Source organism: Mesoplodon densirostris, chromosome 14 (genome assembly GCF_025265405.1).
Source record: "Mesoplodon densirostris isolate mMesDen1 chromosome 14, mMesDen1 primary haplotype, whole genome shotgun sequence".
NCBI lineage: Eukaryota > Metazoa > Chordata > Mammalia > Artiodactyla > Ziphiidae > Mesoplodon > Mesoplodon densirostris.
Window position 1 is genome coordinate 51,811,386 of NC_082674.1, and position 22,137 is coordinate 51,833,522.

The following is a 22,137-nucleotide window of genomic DNA, read 5'->3' on the forward strand; positions in this document are numbered from 1 at the left end:
CATTTAAGTCTTTAATGCATTTGGAGTTTATTTTTGTGTATGGTGTTAGGTAGTGTTCTGATTTCATTCTTTTACATGTAGCTGCCCAGTTTTCCCAGCACCACTTATTGAAGAGGCTGTCTTTTCTCCATTGTATGTTCCTGCCTCCTTTGTAGTAAATTAGGTGCCCATATGTACCTGGGTTTACCTCTGGGCATTCTATCCTGTACCACTGATCTATATTTCTGTTTTTGTGCCAGTACCATACTGTCTTGATTACTGTACCTTTTGGATTAGTTTGAAGTTGGGGAGCCTGATTCCTCCAGCTCCGTTTTTCTTTCTCAAGATTGCTTTGGCTATTCGGGGTCTTTTGTGTTTCCATACGAATCGTAAGATTTTTTGTTCTAATTCTGTGAAGAATGCCATTGGTAGCTTGATAGGGATTGCATTGAATCTGTAGATTGCTTTGGGTAGTATAGTCATTTTCACAATATTGATTCTTCCAATCCAAGAACATGGTATATCTCTCCATCTGTCTGTGTCATCTTTGATTTCTTTCATCAGTGTCTTACAGTTTTCTGAGTACAGGTCTTTTACCTCCTTAGGTAGGTTTATTCCTAGGGATTTTTATTCTTTTTGTTGCAATGGTGAATGGGATTTTTTCCTTAATTTCTCTTCAAATATATAAAACTTAATAAAATGGGCATGCAATCTGGAAAACTATCTTTTAAAAGAAGAGTTTTGCACTGTTTACTTGTTTATCTTTTCTTTCTTTTTTTTGAGGAAATATTCTAGGAATAACATCTAGAGATGCAATAGGTTTAGTTATGGCTTCAATGGTAACTCATTATTTCCTTCTACTCATTTTCCAAGTGTTAGGAATTTGTCTAATTTTCCTTTTCTATTCAGAATAGTACGTAAGAGCATCAAAGAGCAGTTAAGAAAGCCTTTTCATTAAAATCCAGAATGTGACCAGTTATTTCACAATAAACATGGCTATTAAAGGGAAATATAACTTTATCTGAGCTTCTTTATGAAATAGAAATTACTTTCTAATGCTTGACTTGTGAGAATCAACAGGCTATTTTTAAAGTTTTCAGAAAATTGGTACTAGGGTAAACTGCATATGAAGAAGTGAAATTATTATAACACTACTCCAACCTAATTGTCTTTTCTTATATCTTAACTGATAATTACAAAACAGATAACCTTTTTCTATCCTGTCACTAGTAATAACCAGGTTGTTGCTACTGTTATAGAAAGCACTGAAGGAACAACCTTTAAAGTTTAGCTTAAGCCAACTTCCTTGTCAAAGATTTCTCATAGTAAGTCAATAAAGAGTAATTTCTTTCTGTTCTAATCCCAAAGCATTTAAGTAAACAACTTATTTAATCATGATGTCTTGTGGAAATGTAATTCAATTCCTATACTATTATTTTTCAATTGTAAGTCTTAACCCTTCTTAATCAGACCCTCTTAATCAGTTGAAGAAATAGTAATTTAAAATATATTTTCAAAAAAAAATATTTTCCAGTGTCTGGTATATGCTCCAAACATACTAAACTATACTAAACAAAAAACAAATACATTTTAGGTTTAATTATAGGAATTAAAAGAAAGTTACATGACTCTACTATTGGATTTTATGATACTGAAAAGCACTTGGAAAGTCATGAACCATTTATAACTTTTGAATAAAACTTACCGTCATCTCTCCACCAAAACATTCAGAGGCAAGTTGAGCAGAATCAAAAGGTTTTACCTCAGCATCATTAAAAAGATACCTAAAGCAGAGCATATAGTATTGATCAAGTATATATGTAATAAATCTGTATTGTGCCTCTTTTTAAAATATTTAGATTACATTCTAATATATTACAAATACGGATCAAACTTATTAATATGTGGTAAATTCTAACTAAGCTCTTGTTTCAACAATTCTAATCCAGTAGAAATTGGGAATATTATTTCACAACATAGTCATAACCACCTTAAAATCTGATAGATCTATTTATAACCTCGGAGTAACAAGAGTTCATAAAAGCAAGGAATAAAAAGTTTGCATAAGTGGTTGAGAGTCCGCCTGCCGATGCAGGGGATACGGGTTCGTGCCCCGGTCTGGGAGGATCCCATATGCCGCGGAGCGGCTGGGCCCGTGAGCCATGGCCGCTGAGCCTGCGCGTCCGGAGCCTGCGCGTCCGGAGCCTGTGCTCCGCAACGGGGGAGGCCACAACAGTGAGAGGCCCGCATACCGCAAAAAAAAAAAAAAAAAAAAAAAAAAAAAAAAAAAGTTTGCATAACTTTCTAACATGTAAAGCTATCGGACAAGAAAACATTAAGAGCTTGGAAAACTTACAACGATAAAGATGCCATTTCAGAATTTATATTCAAATGGACAAAGTAAAGATACCATGGATATGATGGTTTAAAGAGTGAGAAATATTTGAACGAAACTGTTCTATTAAGTGCAGATCAATTTACCAATGTACACTTTGTTCAAAGCAATATCCCCAATATTTAGAACAATGTCTAGCACATCAATAGTCTCAATTCATGAGACTTTACTCAACAACATCTGAGGACCAAAAACCAGCTATTAAGGACTGACTGAATGACTTCCAGCCATTAACTTGATGAAAGATGATAAAAAAAAATGTGTGTCAGAAGGGAAAGGTAAGGTGAAGAAAATGGAGTATGCAGGTAATTTCTAACTGGAATACATAAGGACTTTGTGGCCACCCTATAAAAGGCATTCAGTAAACAGTTTTTGTGTTGTTTTTTTTTTTTTGCGGTATATGGGCCTCTCACTATTGTGGCCTCTCCCGTTGCGGAGCACAGGCTCCGGACACACAGGCCCAACGGCTATGGCTCACGGGCCCAGCCGCTCCGTGGCATGTGGGACCTTCCCAGACCGGGGCACGAACCCATGTCCCCTGCATTGGCAGGCGGACTCTCAACCACTGAGCCACCAGGGAAGCCCAGTAAACAGTTTTTGAATAAGTGAACACAGGTAGGTAAGATTTGGAAGGTGCAATATTGTCTGTGAATCTAAAGTTGTGTGCAAAACTTTGAGTGTGTTCATTTTTCTTAGGCGAGAATTTATCAAATTCTCAGAAGAGTCTGGAGATGTATAAAGTTTAAGGATAGATTCATATTGTCTTTTGAAAGCTTTCATTTAAACATTTTATGTGCCCCCTTTCCCAACTATAAAGTTCTTAGAAAACTAGAATCCGAAAACGTATCTCAAGAAGAAAACTATCATAAGCTTATACTTTAAAAACAGAAGAAAAAAGATTTTTTTAAATCCCAAGAATAAAATATTTAAAACTCACCATTTATTGTTTTTATAAGCATGTGGATTGACTATATCTCTAATGAAGCTGTAATAGTGTCCACCATCTGCTGTTCCTGTGTGAACAGTCACTCCTATCAAGTCATACTCATAGCTCTCTGTGTCTTTTGAATGATCACTGACTTCCTTAAAACCTGGAATGATTTACATAAAATAATGGCAATAATTTTGAAAACTGCACACAGTGACATCTTAGAATCACTTTATATACTATACTTTATGCATAGAAATAGGCACATACTTTATATATTCAAATAGGTACAAAACAATCCTATATGCTAGTCATTCACCATTCATAGCCTACAATTTTAAGGAACATTTATACAAGTCACTGGAAAAACAACCATGTGTCAGTGCATGACTAGGGACAATCTCCATGTAATACGTAAATGAAAAATATGTCCTTTTTGCTTAATCTGGCTCTTCCTTTTGAAATAGATAAACCTGAATGAAGCATTTTGTATTATCTTTATTAGGAGCAGGCAAACGCAAGATCTGAAAAGTATTAACATATTTATGCCTATTAGTCTCATGCTAAGGAAAATGGAGCATTGTACTGGCAGCATGCTTCCAACTGTTTTACCACTTAATAGAAAACACTGTGTATTAGGAGCTTTATGTAGACAGAAACAAAATAAACAAAACATATATTTCCCACCCACAGAGATTTCAATTTGAAAAGTTATTACAAGAGATATTAAGAAAAAACTCCAGAAGATGTATGATTTACGATCTGTATTTCCATCATCACAAAAGGAAAGGTATAATCAGAAGCAAATAAGTGAGAGCAGATTTGGTTAACCTGAGTGCACAGTCTAACCTGAAAATTGAAGCAACAATTAGGTGAAGAGGAGGAAATGGCTGAGAGTGTCAGAGCAGTGACTGAGGAGTTTGGATGTACTAGGATCTGACTCTGAATGCATCACTTGTGGCCTAATAAATTCCTTTATCTTGGCATAAATTTTTGCTATTTCCACACATGGAGACATTATGAAAAATACAGTGAAGCAGTTACTACGCAGTCTTGCTATAATTTTACAAATGGTTTGAAAATGTTCTAAAAAGTAGGATGTATATATACAATGCCAACTTCTTAACTTTGTCTCCATTTTCAAACTTACCTCTTCTGCCTCATTTCCTGCAACTTCTAAACATACTCCAATTCTAACTTTAAAGTTCTCTCCCTTAACCCTGTATCACCTCACAGCCACAGTCACCATCCTCTCTCTTCAAAGAAAGATATGTTCTTCTCTTGAAAAAGTAGCCCACACTCATTGTTTATACCTCTCAGCTCCTATTTAGTGAGAGTAAAACATTTACTGGATGCTCATTAAGTGCCAGGCAATGCAGTATAAAGATTAAAATATGGTTCTCTTTCCTAAATTTTATAATATGGTGGCTCTTCAAATCTTAAAAATTTAAATCAGCTTAACTTTCTATACAAACAAAACATTGCCAGGACTCTTATGTAAAATGGAACTTCTCTTGGCCAAAGAAGAATGGAAAAGGTAAGACCTGGCCCTATTCTGCTTTCTTCTCTCCTCTCACCTATTTCCATTCCTCGTCATGGTCCTTGGGGCATACACACAGATGTTCGAAAATCACTGGTCTTATGGACGTAATAATAGCAATTGGGAGGTAACTACTTTCGAACCAAGTGCCATTTTAAATTCGCTGCAATCCACCTTCCTACTGCAACACCCAAATTAAATTGGTCTGATAACCAGAGATCTTCAACATGTTAGATAATTTTCCCTCATGGTCTTACTGGAACTGTTTCTTTTCTTTATTTAGTATTCAATACTTCTGACCACACTCCCTCCTTCTTGAGATCCTGAAATACTGATCCCACTATTCACCTAACTGATCAAGCCAGAAACCTTTCTTGACTTCTCCTTCCTCTAGTAGTAGACTGACTAAACTGTAAGCTTCATAGGGGCAGAGACCTTGTTCTTTGTTGTCACTATATTCCTATTACTAAAATAGCAAGTTAAACAGTGGATAGATGTTCAATAACTTTGTTCGATTCATTTATTCATTCAATCATCAAGTTCTACTAACTCTATTGCCATGCGCTTCTCTCCAACCCTACTGGTTGGTATGCTTTCTCTTCTGTGCTACTATTACTGTGGTTTACCATAACAGCCTCTCCACACTCCTTTTATCATCCTCTAATCCATTTCTATTGTTATAGTCAGAATAACCTTTTCCAAGATCCCACCTGGTTATCTCAGTTCCCTGCTTAAAATTTTCCAATGGTTTCACATTGAAATAAAGATCAAAATTATTAAGATGGCTTACAAAAAAACTGATCTGGCTGCCACCCTTTTGCCTATCTCATCAACCCCCTAATCAGCCCCCTGCCCCCCACTAGAGTTTCTCCACTCCTCTCACTCTAGCTCTTACTCAGGCTCTGCTTAAATGTCACCTTCTCCTGAAAGCCCTCCCTGATTCCCCTCAATCTGTGATATATTCACTATCTGACAACACTTCATGTTTGTAATTCCTTGTTTAATATATGCCGTACCCAACAGACTTAAGTTCTTCAAGGGCAGGAACCATGTTTATCTCATTCACTTGGAAAGGTGCCTAGAACACACTCCTAGTAGATACAAAACGTTTATGGGCCAACTGACTGAATATGCCCATATTGTCTTTAAAAACATTCTCCTTTATAAGATTCAATTTGATTTTGTTAAATGTGTAGTTGATTACAACTTTATAAATATGACTATCTTGTCATGAAGACTTACAATAAACATAGGCAAGAGAAAGATTTTCCATTACCTTCTTTCCTGTCACTCTTTCCCATAAGAAAATCTTCTGTATAGGGTGTCATATCCAAACGTAATGGGAAGGAAAAATGTGTGTTCACTTTCTCTTTCATCATTGTGACCATATTAAATGTATACCTCATAGTATTGAAACTCAGAATCCGAGGCAATTTCTTAAAACATGCTCTGAAAGACAAGAACAAAATTTGTTAAAAATTATCTTTCAGAAGTACTCTAGCTATTATCAATTACATTTACACTACACTTATTTCAATATTCAATTCAGAGTAAATAATAAATAGCACTCTAAATCATGTTCTTATTAAATCTATCAATCAACCTATCTACCTACTTATCTATCTATCTATCTATCTATTCCCCTCTTACATGACTTTTTCCATTCTGAAAGGACTTTCCTTCCTGTGTCTAGATAGGAAAACAAATGAAAAACCTATAGGGGACTATGGTATATGCCATGATGAAGCTATGAAAGGTGCTATGGAAGCATAAAAAGGAGTCACATCATACTTGAAAGGCAAGGAGGTTTTTGGTTCAGAGTTTTCTTTTCCACCTTAAATAAGCCTTAATTTATTTTTGTATAGCAGAATTGCAAAGCCTGACTGTATCAATTACTAGATATATGACCCTAAAAAAGTGACTTAACCTCTCAGAGCTTAATTCCTGATTTGTAAATGGAAGTTAAAGTGCCTACTGCCACTACTTTTAGAATGCTGCCTGGCAAACAGCGTTCAACGAGTGTTGCCTCATATTACAGCCACAACAATAACAGCAGCAGCACCAGCAGCAGCAGAGCAAGTTAACTGGTTAACTAAATCTTATGGTATGACTTACTGCTAGTTCAGGTTTAAAAAAAATTTTTTTTCAGTTTAAACAAAATATACTTAAAAACTTGGATTTATGAAAAATATGAATTTCAGGGAATAATTCTTCAGTGTATATAGGATTTAAAACAAAATTTGTTTAAACCAAGAGCTTAGTTTCTCTTTTAAATAGGAAATTTAGGGAGTTGAGGAAGGTAGGGGAAGGATGTCACAAGCAGATGGAGTAATTCTAAAAATTCATCATTATTGTTTATTTGGGAGACTGGTAAATGATGAGGTTACGAAGTATAAAGAAGTCAAGATATGAAGTGTCTTCTGTGTAGTGTTAGAGTATGAACTTTATCCTGACAGCTAAGAATCACTAAAGGACTTGTGGAGGGCAGTGAAACCATGCATTAAGATATAAACAATCTGAAGAGACGGCCTGAATCTAACCAGACTACTTCTCTGCCTTTGTTTCTAGTAACGAACTACATAAGATGCTCTTTCAATCTAATTTCAATGTTCATCGGTAGGACCGAAACATCTTTACCCAACCAACTACTCTGTCCTAAACCAAGCATCTTATGGCTGGCTCTTAAGGAAAAAAACCTCTCACGTTAGAGATTCAGAGGTCTTCAATTCATGAGTAGACTCTTTATCATGCCCCACTGAGTGCACGGCAGAGAGCTAAGCAATCATATAGACCTTGGTAAGTATCTGCTTAATAAAAAGGAAAAAAAAAAATCTGAAAAGATTTAAGAGTGCTTGAAAGTTTACTTGCATAACTGAATGAAAAATTGCTGCATAAGAGTGAGTTCCAAGCAGCTGACCATAACCTTAATCACATAATTTTCATAAAAGTTTAACATTAATTTATCCTAAGTTTGTGTTTTACTTCCATTTGATGATTTATCAAAATGACGAAAATTACGTTTCAAAAAGCATACCTTTTTTCAGCTCGTACTTTCTTCCCGCAATGAGAACAAGTATACATGTTGTCACCTTCTAAAGTATCTTTAATAGTAACTTCATCAAGAGATTCCTGTGTATAAAACCACACTTAAGAGTTTCACATTATTGTTTACAGCATGCAAAAATACAAAAAGCATTAATTACAATTTGGGCAGAATGCACAAAGGAAAACATGTTTTAAAAAAGCAAATGCTTAAATTTAGTAAAAATATTGACAAGGTGCTCTGAATCTTACTACATTTTTAAAAAACTCAAGTATTTAAATTTTGATTGGGAAAAATCAGCTTTGTGATCTACCTTTAATTTTTATTTGAGTATCATCACAAGAAGAAAATAGGTGAAAACGTGAAAGTTAATTTTCTCTCAAGGTAACAACCACAAGCCTGCTATACACAAATAGTTAAAAGCAGAAAAAAAATTTTAAAATATATACAACATTACTCACATAAATGTTCTTCATATCAGCCACCTGGCACCTCACGGTGTAAAACTCTTCAGCTGTCTGACTAACATGTTCACAATCCTAGTCAATCAATAGCCAAAAATTGGTAAATTATCATAATAAGCTAAAATATACATTAAGATTTCCAAAAAGCAAAGAACAGGGAGAACACTTACCAAGGATACAACATTGTTTGTAATTACACCTCCAAACAAACTTTTGACAGTATTTTTCTTTAAAAAAAATACAAATGAAAGTCAGTAATTTAAAATTTAGCAAATCTGTAAAAATTTCAAAGCAACTTGAGTGTTCTGGTACTAACCAGTTCTGGAGACATTTCTTCAATTTTAGTAATCAGATCAGTAAAAAACTCTGTCATATCTTTCTGCTCCCCAGTGTTCAGAGGCTGCTTATCCATGGTGTATGTTTTACAAAAGGGTCTAGGATTATATGCTTTGCATTCACTCTCCTGTGAAAGAAAAGGAGGGCGGTGAGGAGGAGGATTATAAAACAATCAAGTAAATCTAGATCTCAAATAAAAATAAAAATTATCACAAGGTTATTGAATGAACAACAAAGAAACAGGTAGTAAATCTACAAGGAAAGTATGAAAATGCTCTCTTCTATTTCATTTCTGTTTGATTCTGATTGCCTTTTCAGTTCAATAGTCTCGGTGCCAGAAGATGCTTAAATGACCGTAAGTTAAGAAATTTTTATTTTTTAAGCCTAGGAATTTCTAGGAAGAAATTTGGGATTCGAAGGATGGAGGTTTGTATCATGAAGCATAAAATACAAAGCCTTTGCAGGGTGCATAAGTTCTCCTATCAACTGAACCTTGGTTTAGTAGTTTAAAAGAGCAGTAAAAGTGCTTTGCCAGTTCAATAGCATGTTCCAACTCTGTTAAAAGGAGATTATAAGTGGAATCAAGGGATAACTAACATCTTTTAATTTTGTTAAAAATCTCATTTATGGGCTTCCCTGGTGGTGCAGTGGTTGAGAGTCCACCTGCCAATGCAGGGAACACGGGTTCGTGCCCCAGTCCGGGAAGATCCCACGTGCTGCCGAGCGGCTGGGCCCGTGAGCCATGGCCGCTGAGCCTGTGAGTCCGGAGCCTGTGCTCCACAATGGGAGAGGCCACAGCAGTGAGAGGCCCGCATACGGCAAAAAAAAAAAAAAAAAAAAAAAAGTCTCATTTATTTAGTCTCACAAGATGAAATACATGGGAATAAATATGGTAAGATCTTTGTCCTCCAAATTCTAATAGGTGAGACAAGTAACTTTCAATACAAGTGCTGGTACAACAGAATTATGGTGACATGGAGGTACTCTGTGGAATTTTTGGTCTCTTAGAGGACAGACTTTCTCAAGAAAACCAAGTTGATTCCTGAAGGATGAGAAATGGAAGAAAATGGAGAAGAGTACTATTGGAAGAGTGCCACAGGCAGTAGGAGCAGCATAAATAACTGCACAAGCAATGAAGCAAAAGGGTGATGGGCTTCAAAAGGCTTACAGTTACTACAGGGTGAGGCTGGATGTGGGGAAGGATAAGAAAGGAGGTTAAAGGGGAGGGGCAGAATCACAGGGGATGTGTGCCATCCTGACTGAACCTGGATACTGTTCTTTTCATAATAAAGAACCACTGAAGAGTTTTAACTAGGGGAGTAATATATTTAGATTTGTTGTTTTTTAAAGATTAATTACTTTTATAGTTTTGGGGGTGGACATTAAGAAGGACAAAGAAAAATCAGTTGGAAAACCCTAAGACTAAGGGGGGAGGTGTGACCTTCTGATAAAAAATGGATCAGATACAAGAAATTCTTCAAAGGATAAATTAACAAAATGTAGATGACTGAAATATGACAGTTAAAATTCACTGACAAAGAATATCAGCAACTGACAAAGTCAATTGGAAAAATAAGAGTATATGGTCAGGACAGGCCAATACAAATGAACTCCAATTAACGTTTTCACTGTTGGTCAATGGGTATATCTAATTAGTTTTCCATACCCAATTCTCAAACATACCATTAAATATGTAAACATTTTTTGAAGCTCCAGGAGAGTGGTCTTGTGCTTCATATCTTCAGAATACTGTAAATTAAGAAAAAACTTTCCATTAACACATAATGATGATGGTAAATTAGACATTCTAGAAAAGAAAGTATTACAATGTGCTTAACACTGTTTTCATTATTTTAGCCATATGTAGGAAAAGCACAGTATTTTTTCGTTAACAATTTTAGCATTTTAAAAATTGGAGTATTTTGTTCATTATACAAATATGGCCATAACTATTATGTAAGGAAACTGAATAAAGAGATTTTAAAACTGCTTTCCAGATCAGCACTTTTTGGTTCAATGCTGAACAGAAGCATTTACAAGTTGGCGATTTTGCAAGAACAGAAAACACCTTTTCCACAAATAAATCCATACATTAAAGAATATATTATATTAACAAATGACATCTCACCCTCATCTAGTATTATCTTTATTTTTTTCTAGAGCAGCAGATCCTTAACACTGCAGGGTACTACTGGCCAAGATCTTTGAAAGTCCTCTAAATATTAAAGGACATTAATTGAGATTCAAATTTTGAAAAAGTGGATGAATCTTGAAGACATTATGCTAAGTGAAATAAGGCAGTCACAAAGGGGCTAATATTGTATGATTCCACTTATATGAGGTACCTAGAGTAGTCAAATTCATAGAGACAGGAAGTAGAATAATGGCTGCAAGGGGTATGGGTGAAGGGAGAATGGGGAGTAAAGTATCTAATGGGTACAGTTTCACCTGGAGGAGGTGAAAAAATTCTGGAGATTGATGGTGGTGATGGTTGCAATCTGAGTATACTTAATACCGCAGAACGGTACACTTATACATGGTTAATAGGATAAATTTTACATTGTGTATATTCTACCACAAGTAAAATACATGTAGTTTTCTTTAATCTCTCTGTGAAAAATCAGAAAATAATTCTATTCTGTAAGAATTCCTTATGTAGAGACAAGTCTAAATTTAGTTTTTAATCAAAAATACCATTTCTGAGACTGATTCACAGTTAGCACATCTGATTGTTTTTTCTGTTGCTAACACACTAATTCCTGACAGTGCTAATGGCTAAAAGATGATCATTAAATATAAGGAAGAGAAACTACAAATTGTGGTCAAGTCACCACCTAAAAAAGAAAATCACTGAATACATGCTTCTTTGGTAAGTGGTTCTATAAAATTATACAGATGGGGGCAACCAAATTTAGTCACCAAAATTTCCACATGCTGGGCTTCCCTGGTGGCGCAGTGGTTGAGAGTCCGCCTGCCGATGCAGGGTACGCGGGTTCATGCCCCGGTCCGGGAAGATCCCACATGCCGCGGAGCGGCTGGGCCCATGAGCCATGGCCGATGGGCCTGCGCTCCGGAGCCTGTGCTCCGCAACGGGAGAGGCCACAACAGTGAGAGGCCCGCATACCACAAAAAAAAAAAAAAAGAAAGAAAGAAAATTTCCACATGCTAAATGAAATCAATTATTCAACTATTTCTAATAGTCAGTTAGATGATCAACTTAAAAACATCAATTTAACTAAAGCCAAAAAACAAACCCACACTTGAGTATACTGAGTATGCTTTAGAGACCCTGAAGCATAACTTAAACATAGTAAGGATTCACTGAAGATAAATAAAGAATTGCAGTACTTTGTAAGGGGGAAAAATGCAAGGACATCCAGATGACATGATGGAAGAAAATAAAAACCCAAGTGCAAGCATAAATGAAGTCTGCCAGGGCTTCCCTGGTGGCACAGTGGTTAAGAATCTGCCTGCCAATGCAGGGGACATGGGTTCGAGCCCTGGTCTGGGAAAATCCCATATGCCGTCGAGCAACTAAGCCTGTGTGCCACAACTACTGAGCCTGTGCTCTAGAGCCTGTGCTCTGCAACAAGAGAAGCCACCGCAATGAGAAGCCCATGCACCACAACGAAGAGTAGCCCCGGCTCACTGCAACTAGAGAAAGCCCACACGCAGCAACGAAGACCCAATGCAGCCAAAAATAAATAAATAAAATTAAAAAAAAAAAAAAAAAAAAGCTGCCAAAAAATTGTAAAAGCAGTGCAGAAGGCAAACTAAAAAATAGCCCATGGTAAACAAAAAATGAAAACTACAATGCACAAGTTAACAAAAATAACATAAGCAGGGGCTTCCCTGGTGGCGCAGTGGTTGAGTCCGCCTGCCGATGCAGGGGACACGGGTTCGTGCCCCGGTCTGGGAAGATCCCACATGCCGCGAAGCGGCTGGGCCCATGAGCTGTGGCCACTGGGCCTGCGTGTCTGGAGCCTGTCCTCAGCAACGGGAGAGGCCACAACAGTGAGAGGCCCACGTATGGCAAAAAAAAAAAAAAAACATAAGCAGAGCCTACTCAAATACACTAGGCCACAATCAAATTTACTTTAGGATAAATAAGTTCAGTGATTCTGGTACTAATTTCCTACTTTGTTTTAGGCTTTGCTTATTTTCTATATAATTAAAATTTGCATTTATTTTTACTGAAAATATCGTGTTCATTTGATACAATGAGCGTGTATATTCTACAACTGTGTTTTCCTTTGATAAATAAAGAAATTATACTACAGTGTTTGGAGTAATCAATTGAAATGTAAAAATAATTAAAATATACATAAGTTAGCAGTAATATCAAATTTTGTCAAAAAAACTTTTTAATTTAATTTATTTGAAGCTACATTGGGTCTTTGCTGCTGTGCGTGGGCTTTCTCTAGTTGCAGCGAGTGGAAGCTACTCGTTTTGGTCCGCGGGATTCTAACTGCAGTGACTTCTCTTGTGGCGGAGCATGGACTCCAGGCATGTGAGCTTCAGTAGTGGTGGCACATGGGCTCTAGAGCGCAGGCTCAGTATCTGTGGCGCAAGGGCTTAGTCGCTCTGTGGCATGTGGGATCTTCCCGGACCAGGGCTCGAACCCGTGTCCCTTGCAATGGCAGGTGGATTCTTAACCACTGCGCCACCACGGAAGCCCAAAGTTTGTCAATTTTAACTCAAATTATTTTCTCAAACAACATTTTACTAAATTGAATCAAGATTTGTCAACAAAGTTTTAAAATTGTTTTATAGTTTTAATTTTTTTTTTTTTTTTTTTGGCTGTGTTGGATCTTCACTGCTACACGCGTACTTTCTCTAGTTGCAGTGAGTTGGGACTACTCTTAATTGCAGTGCGCAGGCTTCTCAGTGTGGTGGCTTCTCGTTGCGGAGCACAGGCTCTAGGCACGCAGGCTTTAGTAGCTGCAGCACACGGCTTCAGTAGTTGTGGCATGCAGGCCCTAGAGCACTTGGGCTTCAGTAGTTGTGGCATGCGGGCTCACTAGTTTTGGCTCACGGGCTCCAGAGTGCACGCTCAGAAGTTGCGGTGCACAGGCTTAGTTGCTCTGTGGCATGTGGGATCTTCCTGGAACAGGGATAAAACCCGTGTCCCCTGCATTGGCAGGTGGATTCTTAACCACTGCACCACCAGGGAGGTCCCTATAGTTTTAATTTTTAAAGTAAGGAAAACTGTACCTTAGCAGTGAAGACAGCCTGTCTTGCCTCGGGTATCATGTAAAGTTGCTGAATAGTAGAAGCCAAGTAACAAGTAGCTCCAAGGTTAGTCAGGCCAACAAATCTACACTCAGCACGGACATCTTCATGAGGCCAGTAGTCCCATTTATAAGGTGCATGAGCTGCTGAAAAAAGAGGGAGGAAAGGATGCCCCCCCCAAACAAACTATTAAACATAATATATTCTGCTTTCATTAATAGCCACTACAACTATTACTTATTTAGTTCATATACATAAAACATATGGTTATTTTTTAAATTGGTTAGAACACATAGTAAAACTAACTCATTCCTAAATATTGAAAGGACTGTCAAAACTTGTCTTTTCTTGGCACTAAATTATTTAACCCAAAAATGCCAAAGTATTTCACATATCTTTAAAAAGTCCATCACAACTGTTTCTTTCCCAAAAACTAATGTTTACTTTTTAACTTCAGTATGTCCTAGCAACAACAGTTTTTAATGTTAAAAGGTATGAATGGTGAATTCTTTCTTTAAATCATGCCCTCCAAAATCTCATTTCTACAAACAAAATTTAGAAAGGTTAAAGGAAAAGAAGAATGCTCACACTGCATGTGTTGTGCCATAACCCAGTTATGTATTAATCTGTAGTTTTCGACAGATCCCTTTACCATCTCCACTAACAAATCATAAGCAGCAGCTCTCGAAGAATGTGATTTGCACTTTGGCTGTTGTCTATCTTTTAGACTAGGCAACAAAAACAGGAGATTGAAGATATCTCTTAAAAATTCCTGGAAAAAAAAAAGAAAGACCAAGTATATTATCTAAACTCGGAAATTAACTATATTCCAAATAAAATTAATAAGTTACATAGAGTAAAATGGACTATATGACAATCTACAATTTATTAAAAGATTGTTTAAAAACTTAAAGGAGCATCATATACCATCATCTGAAAGTATTCCCAATGTTCATTTCTCTTAGGGAAAATGGAATGGGGGTAGGAGCTTCACCTTCACTCTTCTCTCCCTCTTGATACCTTATAGCTCATTCTTAGAGTCACATCTACAATGCTACTATTTTCCACTCCATTCAGTGACCAAACATGTTAGCTCAGGACTCATTACTCTCTATCTTGAATGCCTCTGCATTTACTTAAGTTTCTCCTTACTTCACTCTAATAATTTAAATAGCAGTAGCAGCCAAAGCAGCAACTTACCCATAATGAGCACTTAGAAGTGCCAAATACTATTCAGAGGCCTCAAAACAAAACAAACAAAACAGGTTAAGCATCTCGCCTGGAGTCAGATTTGGCAGGTGCTATACTAAGGATTTAAAACACCAAGCTCTTAACTTCAATACCAGTGAAGTTCAAACTGAGATGCAAGGCTTTACCATTCTAGATATACTTTTCCCTAAATTTAATCTGCCTGAGAAAGGGCCACCTTTCCCACTTGTTCTTTAATTGGTCCTTTGCTACTATTCCAAAGGAAGTTATCTCCCTCACCCATCTCAATCTCAAGTACTACAATGGTACATTGTTCTGGGGTATAGAACCTCCTGGGGTACTGTATAGAAAAGAGGTAATATTGTTAAGACTGAGACTCTGCTATCCTTAGAAAGGCTACATTGTAAAGTTGGCTCCTGGCTGTCACCTGAACACCTGAATGGTCAACAGTTCCCTCCTCTGTTATAAAACTTTCCGCAAGTGATAAAAGTGGCTCACTGTACCAATTTGTATTTCGTTTATGCAGAATACCTGCTTTCTAACTGGGAGTCTGGAATTTCATTGACTGTGGTCAGTTATGCAGGTACTATGTGCCTACATGACCCACCCCCTGATAAAACCCCTGGACTCCTAGGCTGAAGAGAGCATCCCTGGTAGACAACACCTCACACATGTTGTCACACTCATTGCTGGGGGAATTAAGCACGTCCTATGCAACTCCACTGGGAGGGGACTCTCAGAAGGGCATACCTCATTTCACCACACTTGGTCCCATGCTTTTTCTTTTGCTGATTTCATTTTCTATTATTTTGCTGTAATAAAACTTGTCATGAATACAATTACACGCTGAGTCCTTTGAGTCCTTCCAGTGAATCAGTGAATCTGGGAGTGGTCTAGGGAACCTCTGACAGAGGTACCAAATGAAGGACAATTCAGAATATTTTCCCATTAATGACCTCACCTCCTCCATCTCACTACTGTCAAAGAAAGTACAGTGCATAGTTCCTGACTTGGCAAAGAAAGGTACAGTTGGCTAAGAAATACTGAAGGTGAATAGAGGCTTATTTTATATAGTTGACAGACTGACAGTAAGATTATGTCTTGTCTATTCTGTAATTCAGAGGTGAGATAACTGTCTTGGAGACACAGAGTAACATATTTACATGAACTGGAAAATAAAGTCACTCACTCAAACAGAAATAGAATTAGCAAATAACTAGTTTAACAATGAACTATCTTTGCTAATCAGTTTAGATCTAGAAACTGAACGAGCTAAATAACCATAGCTCCAAAGTTTTGACAAAATACATTTAAAGCCTGTGATAAAAATATTTTATTGAAACATTAGGATTGGTAAAAGCATGCTGAAATGAACAATATTTTTATTTTCCTCACTCTGAGTTTACCAGGAAAGCAGGTGTCCTAAGTGAAAGAGTAACATATATATTAACATATCCATTTGATAAATAATGGTACAGCCATTTTAGTATACTTCACAGAAAGAAGAACCTCAAACTGATACCTGAGAGAATATTAAAAATAATTTCTGATTCCAGAGTGTGATCTTTGACATGTAATTCAGAAGAAATTCAAAGAGTTAAATAACGCTGTTAAAACATTCCTACTGTAAACAGTATGTAAACACGGTTTTTCACTGTGGTTTCTCACTGTAAAACAATGTGAAACAAGGTTTCTCACAACTTCTATCTATAGAAATATAAAGTAGGAAGAGAATGAATACATGGTCATTCTAGCTTAATAAGGAATATCCATCTACAACTATATGAATTAATTTAAAAATCCATATACCCTGCTTGTTAATGCATAATTTTCAATAAAATTTCATTTTTAATGTTTCATACTTACTTGGCAAAATTCAAAGTCTATTTACATTGCTTTGATTGCCCATGTCCAAATACATGTAATGTAATGATAATTAAATATGGAAGAAATTTAAGACAACATCATGTAGTCATAGGAAATAACTATTCTATCAATTTCAACAATACTCTGGAAATAATATGCTTTAAAAATACTTAAAGCTAGGATAAACTGTACAATGCAGGGAGTGTAGCCAATATTTTATAATGACTATAAATGGAGTATAACTTTTATGTATTTATTTTTTTCTGTAAGTGCTATATTTTAAAGATCTTTTTGGACTCATTGTTCTCAACCAAAACAAATTTTAATGTTTTTTTTCCCTTTTCTCTTCTTTTCTAAATGGAGTGTAACTTTTAAAAATTGTGAATCACTATGATGTTCACCTGTAACTTATATATTCTACATCAACTTCAATTTAAAAAAATACTTAAACTTGAAAAAAATCTAGAAATTTCTTAAAATTAAAAAATCTGTGACAGGACACCTAGGTTTTCCAAAATTCTTTAAAAAATATGTGAGCAATAAATGCTAGAAGACCACTTCAAAAAAAGTTTGAAAAAGTATGCTGCCTCTCAATCTATTACCAGATTTATTCTGTTAAAGCATATTTCTGACATTATTTGACTGATCAAAAACTTGAAAGGCCCCTCTTTTAAATTATAAAAGTAATGCTTTTATTTTATTGTACATATAAAAATAACCTCCTGGGGCTTCCCTGGTGGCGCAGTGGTTGAGAGTCCACCTGCCGATGCAGGGGACATGGGTTCGTGCCCCGGTCTGGGAAGATCCTACATGCCGCGGAGCGGCTGGGCCCGTGAGCCATGGCCGCTGAGCCTGCGTGTCCGGAGCCTGTGCTCCGCGATGGGAGGGGCCACAACAGTGAGAGGCCCGCGTACCGCAAAAAAAAAAAACCTCTTGTGACCACAACAGATGGCCACCTAGTTTCCCCAAATTACCTCCTCCATATTTCCTCAAGCTCAAGCCAAATTGAACTATCATTCAATATCCTGCACATACTCAGTGGTTTCGTAGGACTGATTTTTTCATTCATACTCTTTTCTGTGACTTAAATGTTTCCCTTACTTTTCTACTTAAGGACTTTATCCTGGTTACAAAAGCTTTATCATCTTCAAAGCCTTTCCTAATCCCGTCAATACTATCTGATCTTCCATACCTCTGATTGTATCCCTTTAATGGCTCTTATTCTTTACCATGAATTACAAATATCATGAACAGTCATGATATTATTTGTGAAGGTACATACGAATTTTGCATGAGGCAGACTTCTCAATAATTACCTGCTGAACAAATGAACCATTAGATCGTCAGTTCTTAAGAATCAGGACTGAGTCTTAATCATCCATTTGTTCAACATATATTTGCTAGGTACTATACAAGGTAGTAGAAATAAAGAGTGGGGTTTATACTCTTAAAGGGGAATTAGAAGAAGGGAAGAGGGAGTAGAAGGGAGGAAGAAGAGGAAAGAGGAAGCAGGGAGGTGAGGAAGGAGAGGAAGCAGCAGCAGCAGTAGCGGTGGTGATGGTGGTGGTGAGGGAGACCATATGTGGCCTGGCAAGCCTAAAATATTTACTATAAGTCTCTTTATGGAAAACAGTTACTCCTCGATAAATTCTAAATGAAATTTTTAAAAATTAATAAATAATAAAGTAAAATTATTACAGAAGAACAGGTATTTTTAGTATCTTGGTGATAAGGACGACTTCTTAATAATACAGCAACACCAACTGCCTTAAGCACCTGCACTTGGATACCAAATTGACATTTCAAATTTAACATGTCCAAAATAGAACTACTGATTTTGATACCCCATCCCCCGCAATCTTATCTATCCTAAATTTCCCCTTTCTTAGTAAATGGCAATTATCATTCACTTAGTTTCTCAGGCTTAAAATTGAGAAGTCATTCTTGATTAGTCATTCTCTCTCCCACCTCACAATCTTCTCAAAATTTAAGTCTTGTGAACTCTATCTTCAATAAATATCCTAAGTCCAACCACTTTTCATCATCATCCCTCTGCAAAACTTCTTAACTGGACCCCTCACCCTCACACTTGCCCTTCTAGTTCTCTACCTGTAGTCTAGATCTCCCCCTAGAACATGAGTACAGCTTTGAAAATGTCAATTCAGACTACATACCTCTCCTGAAAAAAAGCTTCTAAAGGTTTCTAATCTCACCAAAAACACAATGGGAAACTAAAGTTTTGACTACACAAACATTAAAACCTTCTCAATAAACAACTATTAGTAAACAATAAACAATAAAAACAACTATTATTTAACACTGTTCTGGAGGTTCTAGACAAAATTAGGTGAAAGAACAGAGAGAGTTAAGACTTAAAAATGAAGGAGTAAAAAAATTACTTGAAGACAACAAACTAAAAACAAATGAAAAATCAAAGACAATACTGAAGATAAACACAAAGATAACTGAGAAAAAAAATTCTACAAACAGTAAGTGAACTTAAGGTGGCCTGCAACAAATTCACACACAAAAATCCTTACTCCACATAAACAACTCATCAGAAAACAAAATAGAAGAAAAGAGTGTATTTATGATACCTAAACAAAGAAAATCCCCAGGAATAACCTTATTTTAAAATTCCTAAAATTCAAATTCTAAATGAAAACATTAAATTGGAAAACACAACACTGGTCTCCTATAAATAAGAAGACAAATCCTGTTCTTGTATAGGCAATTTAATATAATTTCAATTTTTCTACATCAATCCATAAATTTAACACAACCCCAATTTAAAAAGTATCAGAATTTTAATTTTTGAAAGAATGAGACACACTGATTCTAAAGTTCGTGTGGAAAAATAAACAACCAGGACAATTCTGAAAAGGAGTAATAATAAAGATGGACCATCTCTACAAGATATTAACTAAAAACTGTGAATCTACTTAGTTAGGATATAATATTGGTGAATGAATAGACCTGTAGAGTGAAAAAGAAAGTCCAGAAATAAATCCAAGTACATATGCCAATTTCCTTCACACAAAAATTCTACAAATTATCAAGAAAAGGACCATGTATATACATGAAAGGAAAATGAGGACAGGATTTGAGCATGTCAGAGAAAAGATAATACAAATAAATGGCTTTCAAACACATGAGAAGAAGCTCAACCTTACTCATACTTACAAAAAAATGAAAAATAAAACTAAGAGAATGGTTTCCACTTATCAGACTGGCAGAAATTAAATTTGATTATACACTGGGTTGGTAGGAATGTGGGAAAATTGGCACTTGGCTCACAGACATTGTAGGTGGGACCATAAATCAGTTCAGCCTCCACAGAGAGCATCATGGTTGTTCTGACCAAAATCACAAAGGTATATACCTCGTAAACCAGCAGTTCTACTTCTAGAATTTTTTCGTACAGATTTCCTAAATGATGGATGTATAAACATTTTCCCTGAAACATCACTTATAGTAGTGTAAGGTAATGCTCAACATTAGGAAGCTAGTTAGATATATCACATCTTTCCAGAAAAAAAATATTATGCAGTTGTTATGAAGAATGAATTAACTCTATATCTATTGATATGGAGAATCTATAAGGTAGGTGAAAAAAGCATATTACAGAACAGTGTATTTAAGGTTTTAACACCTGCAGACAGTATTGCTTAGTGGTTAGAAGCTTGGTCAAGTAAAGAGTCTTGAGTGTCCTCAGTGAAGCAAGTTGTTTAACCTGTCTATGCCTTAGTTTCATCATCTGTCAAAATGGCATCTAATGACAGTATCTACCTTACAAGGGCTCAAAAATTTTGCCTAAGATAATCAATTGTATAAATCAATAAACAAAAGAGAGAAGGAAAAAAACAAGTGGTCTTAAAAAATATATACAAATAATGAAGACAAAGCTCTTGGAAATATTTCCTGCACATATATGTGACAGGAAAAGAGTTGATATTTTCAAAATAAAGAACTTTCAAAAATAAATAAGAAAAATGACAGAAGAATACATGCAGATTATGAACAGCAAACTGCAAGTTAATACAAGTGGACGATATATAAATGAAAAGACACTCATCTTCAACAATAACCAAGGAAATAAAACTAAAATAGTGAGAGTGGCAAAGACTTGTCACGTAAGGAATGTGGGGATGTCTGAGAAAGTGGTATTCTTACACAGTGTGGCTGGGAGTATAAACTGATAGAGCCTTTTGTAAATTGATGTATTCTGATTAAAATGAATCAAATTTAGTCTTAAGAATTTATATGAGTATACAATGGAACAGGTATACAAAGATGTTCTCTGCAGTTTTTTTTTTTACAACTACCAACAACATAAATGTCAATAAAGATTAAATTATTTCTCTATGTATTCAACTTTTTAATGTATTTTCTTTTTTGATGGATTCATTTTTTTTTTTTTTTTTTTTTTTTTGCGGTATGCGGGCCTCTCACTGTTGTGGCCTCCCCCGTTGCGGAGCACAGGCTCCGGACGCGCAGGCTCCGGACGCGCAGGCTCAGCGGCCATGGCTCACGGGCCCAGCCGCTCCGCGGCATATGGGATCCTCCCAGACCGGGGCACGAACCCGTATCCCCTGCATCGGCAGGCGGACTCTCAACCACTTGCGCCACCAGGGAGGCCCTGATGGATTCATTTTAAATGAAGAACACAAATCACAGAATAGTATTTACATAATATAAATTATATACCTATGTATTTAATATAACCATAGAAAGTCCTGGAAGGCCATTACCAAAATATCATATGAAATTAAAATATATAGGAATATTTTTGTCAGCAGTACCTAAAAATTTTTTTCTTTCTTTAAAATGACTTTTGCTTTACAATGATATGTTATCAGAAATATCAATTAATACATTTATATTTTGGAATAAAAGTTACATATTGGTTTATATAATGTAAGACTTCAACCAGCAAGACTATAAATAAATCAAGCTATTCCCAGTGAAGTGTAATAGAAAAATTTTAAAAGATCCAGGAGAAAACCCACAAAACAGGGCTTTGTGAAATAAGGGTAGTAGCACAGATTTAAGACAGATAAGACTGTCACCTTAAGTTTATCTTAAGAATCCCTGAGCCTATGCTCATGGGGACAATCTTCCATTCTTTTGGTTATTCCTGTGTTT

At 36.1% G+C, this 22,137-nt stretch overlaps 1 protein-coding gene across 4 annotated transcripts in view; it reads right to left on the reverse strand.

Annotated features, from left to right (window-relative positions):
- The window catches only part of USP34 (ubiquitin specific peptidase 34), a 243,180-nt gene that overhangs the window by 45,204 nt on the left and 175,839 nt on the right, over positions 1-22,137 (reverse strand). For all 4 annotated transcript variants that reach the window (XM_060117859.1, XM_060117860.1, XM_060117858.1 and 1 more), the window contains 10 exons: positions 14,506-14,689; positions 13,900-14,060; positions 10,369-10,434; positions 8,666-8,812; positions 8,520-8,576; positions 8,347-8,424; positions 7,877-7,971; positions 6,119-6,291; positions 3,312-3,465; positions 1,685-1,763 (listed from right to left, as the gene is read on the reverse strand). In XM_060117859.1, coding sequence (XP_059973842.1) covers positions 1,685-1,763; positions 3,312-3,465; positions 6,119-6,291; positions 7,877-7,971; positions 8,347-8,424; positions 8,520-8,576; positions 8,666-8,812; positions 10,369-10,434; positions 13,900-14,060; positions 14,506-14,689 — 1,194 coding nt within the window. The remainder of the gene's footprint in view (positions 1-1,684; positions 1,764-3,311; positions 3,466-6,118; positions 6,292-7,876; positions 7,972-8,346; positions 8,425-8,519; positions 8,577-8,665; positions 8,813-10,368; positions 10,435-13,899; positions 14,061-14,505; positions 14,690-22,137) is intronic.